Below are 16,367 nucleotides of genomic sequence, written 5' to 3' on the forward strand. Positions count from 1 at the left end.
CACAGGCTCCAGCCTGGCAAGGCATTTCCCAGCAAGGTGGTCGCTCTGGGGCAGGCTCAGTTCTTTTATACCTTTCCTAGCTGGTGAGGGCCATCCACAGTTTTGCCATCATCATCCGGACCCCAGCTGTGAAGAGAGACACCATGAAAAGACACAGTCACCTTGGGACGCTGCTTTGAATTCAAGTTTTCATGCGTGACTGCAGTGCTGGGAAAAGGTGCCCGACTGGCAGCCCTTTATCTGTCCACAGGACAGATGCAGCACAGACAGGTCAAGGAGCAGCTTCCCATATGCAGCCCTACCCTGTCCAGCACGGCCCACCTCTAGGCAGGAAAGGAGCTCAGTCTCCATGGCCACCTTCTATCCAATCTGCCAACCAGTGGGCAGGCTAGTGCCGGTTATATGCAAAACCTGCACAGAGGCCCCCAAGCACCGGTCAGACAGGACCAGCTTTCAGCCATCTGGGAGCTGAGCATACGGCACTTTCCCATCCATCTGAGGGGGCCCCAGGCCGTCGGAACCTGCCCTCATGTTCACACCACGCTCCGGGTCTGATTCCAAGGGAGGGAAGGTTTGATTTTGGGAAAGGTTATTCTCCCCAGACACTCCAGCTCACAATGCACCTCCCACGCAGGGTGCCTCTGGGCTCCAGTTTCCCCTTTGTAAGCCTCACCCTCACACAAGGCTGGGTGTCACAGGGGGGCCGGTCTACACCTGTCTGGAAGCTGGCTGATTAAGAATAGGTCAAGCCGCCTTAACTGGGTTTACCCCACAGCTCTAGCTGGTTTTACAGTCAGTTTAGTTGGAGCAATTTTAAAATCTCCCAGTGGACAGGCCCAGAGACGGACTCCCATCCAGGAGCACCGAGTACGGTGTACTTCAGCCTTCAACAGCACCGATATGTCTATTAGGAACAATAAAGTCATAGCCCCACCTCTGAAATATGATGGGCTGCAAACCTCCACCTGGCTCAACTGTGCAGGACTCCTGGCAAGGCAGGCTGGGGCAGAAGACACTTGGAAAGCTTGATTCCAAAAGATATGCAGGCCCAAGCCCATGTCCCCATGGCCAGCTCCTGCCTTCCTTCCAGACAGGCCCTTGCTGAGAACGCACAGACCCTGGCCCCCGCCACGGCGGCTGTGTTTGTGGTGTGGACTCTTCTGCCGCCAGGAGGAAACACACTACATGGCTTCATTAAAGCTCAGCCCCCGGGACACCAGGGCCAAGCCTCCCAGTGCAGCGCTAAGAGCCCCCTGGCGCTTTCCGCGGGGTCCCAGGTCCAAAGCCCAGGACAGGACTGGGAGGACAGAAGTGTGGGCTAGCACTCAGAGCAACACACTGGAAGCCAGAGCGCCAGGATTCTGCCATTCAGTTCCCATCCTCCCAGCAGGGATAGCAATGCCAACCCATCTCATGGGAGGCTCCAGGGGCTTCACTGGGGCCTTCAAAGCCTTTTAATGAAAGGTGCCAGAGATCTGCAAAGTGCTCTTGCATCTCTCCGGGTATCCCCATCTCCTGAGCCAGACACCAGGAGAATCCCTCGCCTCCGGCCCCAAACAGCTGGTGCGTCCCCAGACCGGCTGTTCCTTCCAGCAGACATTATCCCACCGAGCAAAGGGAGCAACCTCTCTTGCGCATTTTAATCTCGTTTAAATGCGAGCACGCAAAGGGGAAAGATGCTACGGGTTTTGATGCTCACGGCCGAGCTGCTCCTTAGAAGCGGAAGAGAGGGAAGGGAGCTGGTGTGGAGGGAGAGGGGCAGCAGCCCTGTAACACTCAGACAACCAGCGCTCTGATTTTGCCAGAACATCCCGGGAAGGTAGCCCAGCACCAGGCTCTGCACCACTCATGCTAAGGGGAGTTGTACCATATGTTTTGGCAGGACCTTAGCACGGAGCTCTGGGCTCACCTGCAGCTGTAGATGTCATTGATCTGATAGTGCTTGTTGAAAGCGATAGCCTCCATGCTATCTGTGAGGGGCCCATCCAGGACGCGGATGCCTGCACAACAAAGGACAATTAGCGTTACTGTAATGGATGTAGGGTGAACCAACTCCTCAGCAGGTTCCCAGCAGGGACATCTATGGGCCCAGCATCAGGCCAAACTGGTTCGTTTGTGCCAGGACCAAGGCAGTAACCGGAGATGGATTCCCTGGACTCAGGCTAGAGCTTGAGTCAAGCCACACAGAGGCTCATTCTGGGCTAGTGAATGGAAAGCCCAACCCTCCCATTTACAAACTGTCAGAGCCCCTCACACCCGGGCAAGGAGAGGCAGATAAGGAGTCAGCCAGTGAAACACGAGGGGCTGCTGGAAGCAGTGTCAGGTCACTGGGGTGATTTGCACGTCTCTGCTCTAAACTTGGGAGCTGGAGTGGGAGGATGGGGAAGGGAGGCAAAGGGATGAGAGAAGGGGAAAGGGTGGGTCAGAAGAGACAGAAGGCCAAAGTCTTGACCTCCTGGGGTATGTCCACACTGGAGTTGGGAGTAAGCTGTGGAGACAGACTCACACCAGCTCGTCTTACAAACTCAATCCGCACCTCCCCCCGCCTAGCTCAGGTGGCTAGCCCGAGCCTTCACCAGTGCTGTAACAGCAACACGGCTATCTTTCGCATGCTAGCGTGAGTCCCGCTGCCACGAGTCTGTCTACACAGGCTGGGAGGCTCGATCCCAGCTGCAGCACAGATGTGCCCTTGGGGTCCCCAAATAGCCCCTGGTGCTTTTCACTAGGACTGAGGCATCCTGGCCAAATTCCAATTCAGACAATTCTATTCTGCCTGCCCAGCCCCCCTACAGCCTCAGCTGGAGACAGTATTTTTTAAGTCACCTGTCCTAAATTGCTGTGCTGTCATAGAATCATAGAATATCAGGGTTGGAAGGGACCCCAGAAGGTCATCTAGTCCAACCCCCTGCTCGAAGCAGGACCAATCTCCAACTAAATCATCCCAGCCAGGGCTTTGTCAAGCCTGACCTTAAAAACCTCTAAGGAAGGAGATTCTACCACCTCCCTAGGTAACACATTCCAGTGTTTCACCACCCTCCTAGTGAAAAAGTTTTTCCTAATATCCAATCTAAACCTCCCCCACTGCAACTTGAGACCATTACTCCTCGTTCTGTCATCTGCTACCATTGAGAACAGTCTAGAGCCATCCTCTCTGGAACCCCCTTTCAGGTAGTTGAAAGCAGCTATCAAATCCCCCCTCATTCTTCTCTTCTGCAGGCTAAACAATCCCAGCTCCCTCAGCCTCTCCTCATAAGTCATGTGTTCTAGACCCCTAATCATTTTTGTTGCCCTTCGCTGGACTCTCTCCAATTTATCCACATCCTTCTTGTAGTGTGGGGCCCAAAACTGGACACAGTACTCCAGATGAGGCCTCACCAATGTCGAATAGAGGGGGACGATCACGTCCCTCGATCTGCTCGCTATGCCCCTACTTATACATCCCAAAATGCCATTGGCCTTCTTGGCAACAAGGGCACACTGCTGACTCATATCCAGCTTCTCATCCACTGTCACCCCTAGGTCCTTTTCTGCAGAACTGCTGCCTAGCCATTCGGCCCCTAGTCTGTAGCGATGCATTGGATTCTTCCGTCCTAAGTGCAGGACCCTGAACTTATCCTTATTGAACCTCATCAGATTTCTTTTGGCCCAATCCTCCAATTTGTCTAGGTCCTTCTGTATCCTATACCTCCCCTCCAGCGTATCTACCACTCCTCCCAGTTTAGTATCATCCGCAAATTTGCTGAGAGTGCAATCCACACCATCCTCCAGATCATTTATGAAGATATTGAACAAAACCGGCCCCAGGACCGACCCTTGGGGCATTCCACTTGATACTGGCTGCCAACTAGACATGGAGCCATTGATCGCTACCCGTTGAGCCCGACAATCTAGCCAGCTTTCTACCCACCTTATAGTGCATTCATCCAGCCCATACTTCCTTAACTTGCTGACAAGAATACTGTGGGAGACCGTGTCAAAAGCTTTGCTAAAGTCAAGATACAATACATCCACTGCTTTCCCTTCATCCACAGAACCAGTAATCTCATCATAAAAGGCGATTAGATTAGTCAGGCATGACCTTCCCTTGGTGAATCCATGCCGGCTGTTCCTGATCACTTTCCTCTCATGCAAGTGCTTCAGGATTGATTCTTTGAGGACCTGCTCCATGATTTTTCCAGGGACTGAGGTGAGGCTGACTGGCCTGTAGTTCCCTGGATCCTCCTTCTTCCCTTTTTTAAAGATTGGCACTACATTAGCCTTTTTCCAGTCATCCAGGACTTCCCCCGTTCGCCACGAGTTTTCAAAGATAATGGCCAATGGCTCTGCAATCACAGCCGCCAATTCCTTCAGCACTCTCGGATGCAACTCGTCCGGCCCCATGGACTTTTGCACGTCCAGCTTTTCTAAATAGTCCCTAACCACCTCTATCTCCACAGAGGGCTGGCCATCTCTTCCCCATTTTGTGATGCCCAGCGCAGCAGTCTGGGAGCTGACCTTGTTCGTGAAGACAGAGGCAAAAAAAGCATTGAGTACATTAGCTTTTTCCACATCCTCTGTCACTAGGTTGCCTCCCTCATTCAGTAAGGGGCCCACACTTTCCTTGGCTTTCTTCTTGTTGCCACCATACCTGAAGAAACCCTTCTTGTTACTCTTGACATCTCTTGCTAGCTGCAGCTCCAGGTGCGATTTGGCCCTCCTGATATCATTCCTACATGCCCGAGCAATATTTTTATACTCTTCCCTGGTCATATGTCCAACCTTCCACTTCTTGTAAGCTTCTTTTTTATGTTTAAGATCCGCTAGGATTTCACCATTAAGCCAAGCTGGTCGCCTGCCATATTTACTATTCTTTCGACTCATCGGGATGGTTTGTCCCTGTAACCTCAACAGGGATTCCTTGAAATACAGCCAGCTCTCCTGGACTCCTTTCTCCTTCATATTAGTCCCCCAGGGGATCCTGGCCATCTGTTCCCTGAGGGAGTCGAAGTCTGCTTTCCTGAAGTCCAGGGTCCGTATCCTGCTGCTTACCTTTCTTCCCTGCGTCAGGATCCTGAATTCAACAAACTCATGGTCACTGCCTCCCAGATTCCCATCCACTTTTGCTTCCCCCACTAATTCTACCCGGTTTGTGAGCAGCAGGTCAAGAAAAGCTCCCCCCCTAGTTAGCTCCTCTAGCACTTGCGCCAGGAAATTGTCCCCTACGCTTTCCAAAAACTTCCTGGATTGTCTATGCACTGCTGTATTGCTCTCCCAGCAGATATCAGGAAAATTAAAGTCACCCATGAGAATCAGGGCATGTGATCTAGTAGCTTCCGTGAGCTGCCGGAAGAAAGCCTCATCTACCTCATCCCCCTGGTCCGGTGTTAAACAGCTGTGCACTGTTAAACAGCTGATGCGTTCCACCCCAGACCCAGCTGTAATGCAGCAGTGGGCGAAACAATCCCATTACGTATAGGTTGCTAAGTATTTAGGGATCCGTTATGGCAGAAGCGGATATGTATCTGCTCAATATATTATTAATTAGAAAGGCTTCGAAGTTGCAGAACTACCAGATTTCTGTGATCGAGACACTGAGTATTTGACAGTACAGTAACCCCGCCTCCAGAGGCTAGATTATAAACAAATGAAAGCTTAAACGGGACTCATGTTTTCAGGGAACCAAAGAGTCGATAGTCAAACGGTTTTGCATCATAGTTTAGGTGAGCAAACAATGTTACAAATGGAAACCATGCATACGCCTGAGTTAAAATCTCTACCACAGAGGAAACACCCACCAGTTTCCGCTCCAGGCCGGTGCAGCACAAGTGCCTTGTTTACCGTCACAGTGGAACAGTCCCTGCCCCAGTGCCAAAGAAGTCGAATGAAGGCAGCACTGGCCCTGCACCACTCCCAGCTGTCTGAGATCGGCCGGCTTGCGCCAAGCCATGTGTGGTCTCAGGACTGCAAGTGAAGGCCTGGCAGAGGGAGACATCCTCTGTCCCGCCCCTTAGCCAGAGGCTGCTCTGCCTGGTTCCTGCATTGCTTGAGCTGTACCCAATTCACAGACTCAGGGGCAGGTTCAGATTATGGTTTGATCGCTCTTATCAAGCACAGATTCTTCACTCAGTTTATTCCTCAGGAATTTGTTTAGAGTGCAGCTGGCTTTCCCCTCTTCCTCCCCTCCAACCCATGGTCATTTGATGGTAACACTGTGTATCGTTCAATTTACTATGCTCTTGAGTTAGAGAACAAAATCTGGCTGCTGGCACCCAATTTAATTACTGTAGTGACATTCTGCATATCTATAGCACCTTCCATCCACAGATCTACCTCAACGCATGGGAGAGACATTCATTTATGCTCTCACCTCCTCTGCAAGGGACAGAGCTTCATTTCTCCAGTGGGGAAACTGAGGCACGGAGAAAAGATGTGTCTTGCCTGAGGTCACCCTGGCAGAGTTGGGATTAGATCCGCCCTATGCCCAGCCCCATGGTTTAAACCACAAGCCCATCCTTCCTGTTGCACTCTGCTAAATAAACTCCACTTTCCAATGGCAATAACCAAAATCTCCAAGCCAGGGAGGAGCCGGGCAGGTACACACTACAGAGGGGTCATACAGCAGTGCACACTTACTGAGGGGCTGTGCAGGAAAAGCCATGGGCAGGGGGAACTGCTCCAAGAAACAGAACAAATTAACCGGGCAGGAGCACGATTGCATTTTAGTCTCCTCTTTCGGTTCCATTTTACTTGTGCAGTGTACGGTCTCCGTGGCTGTACCCCGCACCGCAAGAATGCTGGCTAGTGCTAACCTACTGCAGCTCATGGGACATTCGGGTTCATTCTAAGGAGAACAGCACCATCTGCTGGACAGAGTGAAAACACAGGACTATTAAGTTCCTAGGCATCCACTGGGTGTGTGTGTGCAGCAATAAAACACCTGTGGCTGTCCCATACCAGCTGACTTGGGCTCACGGCTTGGACTGCAGGGCTATAAAACTTCAGCGGAGAGCCTGGGCTCTGGGACCCTCCCCCGTTGCGGGTCTAAATCCTCTCCCTGAAATCAATGGGCGTCAAGGTGGTTTCAGTACCTACTAAAACCAAAGGGTAAAGTCAACAGGAACCGTTTCCCTGGTTTTGCACAGAACAGAGTGCAGCCACGTCTGTGCACATCATGTCTGCGAAGACGAAGGGTTAGGTGAACAACAAGGTCTGCAGGGATGGGACACCGCTTCACTTCACTGGAATCACAAGGTATGGAAAGGATTCTGGGAACCAAACTGCTTGGCACCAGAGTGCATGTTTATCCAAGACTCATTTCAGTCGAAGCAGGAAGCTTTTGGATCAGTGTGTGAATGGAAAGCACCGATGGCCAGTGCAAGATCCACCAGCCAGCCTCTCGCATGTGGAGTGGGGAGTCTCATGCTGTGGAGACATTGGGGCCCAGCCACTTTCAGAGCTGAACAGAAACCAGACTTTCTCCAAACCACAGGGCGAGTCAGTTGCCCTGTCCCATCATACTGGCTTCCTGGACACCTGCATGAGGCCATAAGTGCACAAGGCCATAGCGTAGCTGTTTGGGAAGCTCCCTTGCTGCCTACAATGTCGACCTAACTTACATGTGCAGGGAACAGCTGTTCTAGCAATACAGAAATGGGTCCAAGCCAACCCACAACATCCAAACCCCCCAACACACGGGGGGAAATGAGATACCCCTGGCATTTCCCTTGCAAAAATGCTGACTAACTCACCAACCGGATTCAAACAGCTTGGCACGGGAGCAAAGCCAACACACGCCAATCAAACCACCCCACTAGACAAGGGGACAATACACAGCAGAGAGGACTGAAAAAGGCACCAAACTCAGCATACAAAGGTGGCATACCTGCAATGCGGCTGCCGTAGGCAACTCCCACGGCACAGATGCCGTTGTTTGGGACAGCTGCGATTTCACCAGCACACCGGGTCCCATGGTGGTTCCCGTTTTCTGCGTCAGGGCGGGGCATAGGGTCGGGGTCATTGGAGTTCAAATCATAGCTGCCTTCAGGGCTCTGAAACAGACCAACAACTGCAGCTTAGAGGTCTCCTTTCTTTGGAGAAAGCAGATTTAATACCACATTAGCAGGCCTGGAAAGCAAAAGCTGAAAGCTTAAAGAATGCAGAGGCAGGGGTCCATGTGGGTTAGTCACCAAACCCCATTATGTATCACTGTGGAAGGATATTAGCAGAACCAGCACTGGTGTCCTGACGGGCAGTGGAATGGTAAAGTCAAATGCAATGACATTTTAGCATCTAGAAAAGATGTCCTCCTCCCCATCCCAGCCAGTTCACAGCATACCCAGGATTCCCCCACAGTGACATTCACCTCTCCCCATGTAGCTGCTCTCTGCCCAGCCTGCCAGTAGAGACAGGGAACGTTTGCAGCACCCAAAGCCAGAGGCACCTCAGCCAACAGAAACGATTGCAAACAAAGGCAAAGTGCCCTCATTTCACCCTGGAGCAGGGGTGGAGAAGGGAGCAAACATGACCCCCACCTCTCCTTCCACAAGCGAGGGAAAGCTCCTTCCCAGTGAGCAGCCCTGGCTTTGCCTCTCTGCTTAAGGGAGCAGCTTGTAAGAGCTCCAGGTGGGCACCTCCGATACTCATGCCCTATGGCGAGCAGCTGGCTCGCCTGGCACAGCAGGCCCCAGACATCTGCTGCTCACTAGCAGTCTGTGCAGTGTTCATGTAGCCTCCTGCACACAAGAGACACACGCCAGGCCAGCCAGCTACTGCCACCAGAGAGCAGGAGCCTCTGGTTCCAAGCCCCGTCTCCCCCATTCCAGTGACAGGGAGGGACTGCGGGAGAGGACTTGCACCAACGGCACACGAGACACCGCCAGGGGGATTAAGTGGTGCTGCTGCTAATGGGCCCTGAGTCCTGTGAACAGCCATGCAGCTGCCACAATGGAGCTACCAGGCGAAGAGTTTCATGTCTGGGTTGTACCTAGGCAGCCACTTGCTTTAGGCGATTGGCTGCTCTTATCTCAGACCCAGCTGGGGCATCCCACTCCAGAGCCAGGCTGTGGGGTACTCACGTAATTTGGCTGTATATCTTGGATGGTGTGCTCCACGCCATCATCCACGACCACGACGGTCACGCCGCGGCCTGTCACGTTCCGCTCCCACACGCCCGTCACGTTGATATCCTTTCCCGGGGTCCTCCGATTGTTCTAAGCGCCGGCAGAAAGAAGGAGAGGTGAGCAACAGCAGAGCCGGGGCAGCGGCTGGGGAAGGAGGGTCAGAGCACACAGGGATCTTGGCTCCCAGGCAGATTACAGGAGCATTTGCTCTCAGTCATTGCTTAGGGGAGGGCATGAAGCTGATGGCTGGGAGTGCAAGAGGCCTTGTGACAGAGTCTGACTTTCAGAGACGATGAGCACCTAAAGCTCCCAATGGCCAGCTGGAGCTGTGGGTGCCTGGCACTCCCAAATCAATCAACAAAATCAGGCCTTAAACTGGTACCTATCCCCTGCAGCAGCAGGAGGGCTTGGGAACTTCCATACCAGTGTGAAATGCAGGACATTTTCCCGGCACAATGCTTTGTCTGGCCTCTGCTCAGGTTCGTGTTCTTTCTGCCACCTCCCTGTTCCAGTAAGAACCAGGACAGGTCAGTTTCCCACTCTCCCGGCCCAGTTGATTTCAAGTGAGCATGCCGCTGGTGAAAGGTGCTAGATCACCAGCCCTGGGAGCTGGAAGTACAGCCCAGAGAGAGGCAGGGCATTCCCCTGCCCTAGGGGAACCACCTCCAAGGATGGGACAGGAGCTCGCTGCCCTATCTGCCAAGCATGCCAGCCAGGGACCCAGCCAGGGCAGTGGTTTGGCGACACGATCACTTGTGCGCTGGGAACTGGGCCAAACAGTTCCTTTGTTTCTCGGAGTAACGAAAGAAATCCCTTCCGATCTCCAAGAGGCCGCTTTCCCTCCCCCGTTTCCAGGCGAATCCCAGGGCTCACCCTGCTGGCAGCAGCGAGATCCCACAACCACTCGCACAGGAAGGACACTCACCAGATGCCACTGATGGGGGAACTCGGGGTCATTAAAGTGCAGGCTGCGTTTGGAGCGCTTCAGAAGCTTCTGCTCAGAGTGCCACCGCACGCGGCCATGCTGTGCGAGTAAAGCCTCCACCCGTCTCCTTATTGCCTCAGGTCCCCGTTCTGTCTGGTCATTCGGACGGTGGGTGAAGAGGTATCGGCCCTTTAACTCCCCGATCCGGCCCAGGTTCACCAGGCCTCCCGTCCTGGCCAGTTCGTCTGCCTGTTGCTCCAGCTCCTCTTCTTGGGAGGCCAGCCCCTCCGGCACATGCAAGTGCACGGCCCAGGTTAACTCTCCAGAGCCTTGCGCCATCTCCTGGGTTTTAGCCCCAGGATCGAGTTCTGAACCCTGTGCGAGTCCATTTGGCCCTAGCAAGGGAGTCCAGGCTGCAGTCAGCCAAAGGCACGTGTGGACACACAGGGTGGCCTCCATGACAGCACTCCATAATGGCGCCTTCCTCCTCCAATGCGGCATCAGACAAGCGGGCTGCAGAGGGCAAAGACGGAGAGTGAGAGTCCTTCACACGACCAGGCTGGGCTTGGGGGCTTCACCCCCAAGCACATAACTGAACATCCTCTGGACCAGAAAGCCCCACATCCCTCCGAGAAGCTCGCCCTTAAAACGAAGCCAGGACTCTGCAGAACTCTTTGGTACAGTAAGGGCAGCACCAGGCTTCTTTGTGTGCTGACTGTCATGGAGTTAGTTGCCTTTCCAATAATGTTAGAATTGGAATTGAATATGACACACCCAACCTAGGAGAAAATATCCTGTCATCTGGCAGCCATGAACCCATTGTGGGCGACTGAAATTACTGCCTGCCAGACAAACTGCTGACTTGTCTCCTGGGATCACTGACCATTGGGCAGATTCAACCCGAGGCTCAACAGGGAAAAAAGTCTCCAGCCTTGGGTTTCCTTTTGAATGCTGTTGAGTGGCAGAACAAAAGGACAGTTTGCCTGATCGTTTCCTCCTCTGGCTCTGCTCAGACAGCTGTGCCCCAGCCTACAGGGAAGAGGCATGAGGCTAACAATATAAAGCTACACAGAAACAAAACATTACAACACCTCTATATTCACATCAGATGGACACATCTGAGATCCAGATCCTTCTTGGAAAGTCTCCTTAAACATATTCCTAGCCTGTCCCCAGCAGAAGGAACCCACTGCTTTCCTCTCTGTGATCCGACTCTCACCTGCTCGTAACTTGAGGCCACATTTCAAACTCCACAACCAAGGATCTGACTTTGGGTTTCGGTGGCATGTTGCACTGAAAGCCAGTCCCACTTCATGCAGGAGTGAGAATATTCATACCCTCCAGCCCCGCCCGCCTCTGACCCCATCATGTGCCTGGACTAGTGCATTAATAGTCACTGGAGCTCTGTGATACTTCACCTCACCAGCAGTTTAATTGTTAACAATTACACAAGAGCTTTCCCCCCTACTCAGTTTACAAGCATGTGAAATACGTCAGTGGGGTGCAATTCCTGTCAGACACCATCAGCAACTAATGCTCATGATGGGTAAAGGATCAGGGAACAGGAAGGGAGGGGCAATTAAAAAAAAATCACAACCTATTGTGAAAAGGAAACATGAATGACTGTAACTGGCTTTTGGCTCATTAAAAAGTGTAATGGAGATAAGAGATCTCACACAAATGAATTGTCAACACTTAGTTTCAAGGGTGAACAAATCATAGAATATCAGGGTTGGAAGGGACTTCAGGAGGTCATCTAGTCCAACCCCCAGCTCAAAGCAGGGCCAATCCCCAATTTTTGCCCCAGATCCCTAAATGACCCCCTCAAGGATTGAACTCACAACCCTGGGTTTAGCAGGCCAATGTTCAAACCACTGAGCTATCCCTCCCCCCATGAGACAGATAGGCTGCTAGATGGTAACATTCCATTGTCCACTGCATTCCCATATCTCCATTATGAAGTGATGCACCACAAGCCAGGATCCAGAAGACTATCTGCAGATTGCAGGGGAGAGGGGGGTTTCCGTAGTGGCATGATGTTGCTGGAGACCAAAGCCAACCTGCTCACTGAAATATTACACTAAGTGGCTGAGTCAGAAAAGGTCACACAAGTTCACGGTTCATCTGCCTTTTCCAAGTGCTCCTTTTAAGCTCCAGGAGGCACAGACTCTGCACAAGCAGACCACTGTCAAAAACAAACAAAAAAGAACAAAAGAACAGCTATACTGCCTAGTCCAATATACCCTGTCTTCCGGCAGCAGCCAATGCCAGGTGCTCCAGAGAGAATGAACAGAACAGGGCAATCATCAACTGATTCATCCCCTAAAAGAACAGGAGTACTTGTGGCACCTTAGCGACTAACCAATTTGTCTGAGCATAAGCTTTCGTGAGCTACAGCTCACTTCATCAGATGCTCAAATAAATTGGTTAGTCTCTAAGGTGCCACAAGTACTCCTGTTCTTTTTGCGAATACAGACTAACACGGCTGCTACTCTGATTCATCCCCTGTTGTCCCTGCCCATCTTGGCTAATAGCCATTGAAGGACCTATTCTCCAAGAACTTACCTAGTTCTTTTTGGAACCCTGTTATAGTTTTGGCCTTCACAACATCCCCTGGCAATGAGTTCCTGTGGTTGACTGTGTGTTGTGTGAAATAGTACTTCCTTATATTTGTTTTAAACCTGCTGCCTATTAATTCCATTGGGTGACCCCTGGTTCTTGTGTTATGTATCCTGCCCTCAGCTTCCCTTTCCATCTCAAATCTTTCAGATCAATGTCCAGTGTTTCCCATTAGCACACTGAGTGACAAAAACACAATCACGCGGCAGACACTACTCCAAACCAACCAACTGGGTCAGATCAGGGGGCTAGAGCAGTGGTTCCCAAACTTGTTCCACCGCTTGTGCGGGGAAAGCCCCTGGCGGGCCAGGCCGGGTTGTTTACCTGCCACGTCCGCAGATTCGGCCCATTGTGGCTCCCAGTGGCTGCAGTTCGCTGCTCCAGGCCAATGGGAGCTGCTGGAAGCGGCGCAGGCCGAGGGACGTACTGGCCACTGCTTCCAGCAGCTCCCATTGGCCTGGAGCAGCAAACCGCGGCCACTGGGAGTTGCGATCGGCCGAACCCGCCGACGTGATAGGTAAACAAACCAGTCTGGCCCGGCAGGGGCTTTCCCTGCACAAGCGGTGGAACAAGTTTGGGAACCACTGGGTCAGGGAATAGAACTGGGTTTCTTTCCCAGCTCTGCCATGGACACTGTTCCAACAAGGGTTTTAGTAAGGTTTGAATTTGTTCAGTAATTAAAGAGCCCTCAGAAGTCAACTTGACTGGATATATTAAATAATTAGTTAATTAGACAACACATAACAGAAAGAGAGTAGATAGCACAGTCTGTGAGAACCAGCCCTACAACTGGCCACTTTTAGTCCATTTCCAGACTTTGTTGTATTTCATTAATTTTCAACTGCATAATCACTAACTGCTGCTTACTCATTTTTTGATTCCTGTCTACTGCAATTAGGACATTGCTTGCTCAGTCGAAACAGTAGGGCTCTGTGTCAAAGGTTATTTTTGTGAACAGTTTTAGCAAATCAGTAACTTCCCACTTTTTAAAAGTTTCTGCAAGGCACAATAGCTGTCTTGTGAGCCAAAGTATCAGTTACACTCAATAGTCACTTCTCCTCAGTTTACCCAACTATAAAATGGGGATATTTATCCACCCTATAAAGATTTTTGAGGCTTAATTAACTTCTATGAAATGCTCCTTGACTGCACTTAGAAAATACAGAATATTCTTAGTAAATGGTTAACTGAGGCAGTAACAGCTTCACTTTGAAACTCACTCACTAACGTCCAAGTGGACAGGACATGCACAGAACTAATAACATGAATGTTCCTCTGAATTGACAGGCCTCAAGTTTTACTTATTATTTACCCTCTATTAAATGGTTTGTTTGAAGCAAAGCTATAGTTATGCCAGGAAAGCACTTGCATGATCTACCCTTGAGTTGTTCACACAGTATGTTTGAAAAGTCCATGCATGTAGCTCTTTATGCATACCCACTTGCAAGAATTACAGTGTTCATGTTTTCTAGTGCCTTGCGTATAACTGACAATCAGAAGTACCCCCATGAAAGTCTGTATAAGCATATTCATGACCTCTGGCAGCCCTAAAGACTTCACTATTAGGACTTATCTACAGATAGAAGTTGTACTCATTTAACTGAAGTGGTTGAGTACCAGCCTTTAGTTCAATTAGTGCAACTTCTGTGTTTAGGCACACCCTTAGAGTCATTATTCCAAAGAAGTATCATTGCATTTCTGTCATGCTCAGTGTTAGTCATGGGCCCTATTTATCTTGGTTCACACTCTGTTCTGTTCTAACCTGTAGGGTTTTGTAGTGCAGGTTAGAAAAGGAAAACAACTCAGAGCAGGAAGACCTGGGGGTGATTAAACCAGCAACATCTGCTTGCTCAGCACCTAGAATGCCTTTAAATTCTATGACTCCATGACACTCAAGAAAATCAAACAGGCCTAGATGTTGGGAGACGGAAACATGCCAAGAGCTGGGGAGCATGAGAACAAAGTATGAACAGCTCAGAAAGTGGTAGATAGTAGTTGGAGGAAATGTATTGCAGATTACAACTGCTAACTCAGCATATGGGATGCCTTTAGCCAGGTTTCTATCCTTCTTCATCCTGAGATCTACCCTACCCCAAACAGGGTATTTTTATATGACTGATCTCCTCTAAGGAGCAAACTGATAGCTGTAAATTTCTGAACACACCAGCTGCTAAAACCTTCAAAGTTTCCCCACTTCCTGAAGAGATAGGGTGGTGTTGAAATAGAGAAAACAAGCAGCCAAAGACAGACCACCTGATAAAACTACACAAAGGCCGCTGAATAATCATATTTACAATAAGTATCAGGGGGTAGCTGTGTTAGTCTGTATCCACAAAACCAACAAGGAGTCCAGTGGCACCTTAAAGACTAACAGATTTATTTGAGCATAAGCTTTTGTGGGTAAAAACCCCACTTCTTCAGATGCATCTGAAGAAGTGGGGTTTTTACCTGAAGAATTGGGGTTTTTACCCACAAAAGCTTATGCTCAAATAAATAACATAATTACGATAGATAACATTTTGATTTTCTATAAGACCTTATTCTCAGATGATCCCAAGGTATTTTGCACACAGTAATCATTGTTCGCAAGTCTTATTCCTGACTCATGTGGGGGAAAGGAGGCACAGGGAAGTTAAGTCACACAGCCACATCAGTGGCAGAGCAGGATAGCAACCCAGAAACTGTGACTCCCAACCGAGTGTCAGGCTATTGGACAGTGCTATTCTCCTGGCTCTTTGCGTGCCCAAGATATTCAGGGATATATGAAAGTTCAGCAGAAGTGTCTTTGTCCAGCCCCCAGCAAACGGGACAGGATTAGCCCCTTCAGAAGAGGGTACACTTTGCACTTTCCCAGAACCTCCTCCTAAACACATGGGAAGAGAGAGCTATTGGGGGACTGGAGGAGGAGGGGAGTCGGATAAATAACTCCTTTAAGGGAAGAATGAAATGCTGTCATTCTCCAGGACAAGGGACCCCTAACTCCCTTGCTCCCTTTTCCCCTGGCTTCCTCTGCTGGGCCCCCTACCGGACTCTGTCCCCACTCTAAGCTCTCTCTGCCCACTTCTTTCCTTTCCTCTCACCTTATGCCCGCCCCATGCTGCCCCCCTGCCCAGCTCCCTGACCCCTCGCCCGAGCCTCCCGCCTCGCCTCCTTCCTGCTTTCGATTTAGTCCCTTTCCTGTGCCCGGAAACTGCTCCTGCCCCCCACTGCTCTGCCTTCCAACTGCCCCTGCAGCGCACCCCCTCAACTCCCCTGCCCCCCACTGCTCTGCCCCCCAACTGCCCCTGCCCCCATTGCCCCTGCAGCGCACCCCCTCAACTCCCCTGCCCCCCACTGCTCTGCCCCCCAACTGCCCCTGTCCCCATTGCCCCTGCAGCGCACCCCCTCAACTCCCCTGCCCCCCAACTGCCCCTGCCCCCATTGCCCCTGCAGCGCACCCCCTCAACTCCCCTGCCCCCCACTGCTCTGCCCCCCAAGTGCCCCTGCCCCCATTGCCCCTGCAGCGCACCCCCCAGCTGCCCCATCAGCTCCCCAGGGCCCCTTGCTCTGCACCCCAGCTCCCCGCAGCCCTCACCGTGCAGGGAGCCTCATGGATCGGGGCGGCCCGGGGCGCTCTCGGTCCCTCCCGGCTCCGGCGGCTGGTCGCCCCGTGCAGCCCGCACCGGCCCCAGGATACAGTGTAGCCGATGACAGGTGCGTCACGTCCGCCCGTCCCGGGAACCCGC

At 51.5% G+C, this 16,367-nt stretch overlaps 1 protein-coding gene across 2 annotated transcripts in view; it reads right to left on the reverse strand.

Moving 5' to 3' along the window:
• The window catches only part of PCSK7 (proprotein convertase subtilisin/kexin type 7), a 68,730-nt gene that overhangs the window by 47,023 nt on the left and 5,340 nt on the right, over window positions 1-16,367 (reverse strand). The window contains exons 1-6 of one of the 2 annotated variants that reach the window (XM_048827621.2): window positions 16,217-16,362; window positions 10,024-10,536; window positions 9,054-9,188; window positions 7,862-8,027; window positions 1,910-2,000; window positions 72-126 (exon numbers count right to left, since the gene is read on the reverse strand). In XM_048827621.2, coding sequence (XP_048683578.1) covers window positions 72-126; window positions 1,910-2,000; window positions 7,862-8,027; window positions 9,054-9,188; window positions 10,024-10,524 — 948 coding nt within the window. In that variant the 5' untranslated portion in view covers window positions 10,525-10,536; window positions 16,217-16,362. Of the gene's footprint in view, window positions 1-71; window positions 127-1,909; window positions 2,001-7,861; window positions 8,028-9,053; window positions 9,189-10,023; window positions 10,537-16,216; window positions 16,363-16,367 lie in introns of those variants that run through there. The other variant, XM_048827622.2, reaches the window with a different exon arrangement.

This window comes from Caretta caretta, chromosome 22 (assembly GCF_965140235.1).
Source record: "Caretta caretta isolate rCarCar2 chromosome 22, rCarCar1.hap1, whole genome shotgun sequence".
Classification (NCBI taxonomy): Eukaryota; Metazoa; Chordata; order Testudines; family Cheloniidae; genus Caretta; species Caretta caretta.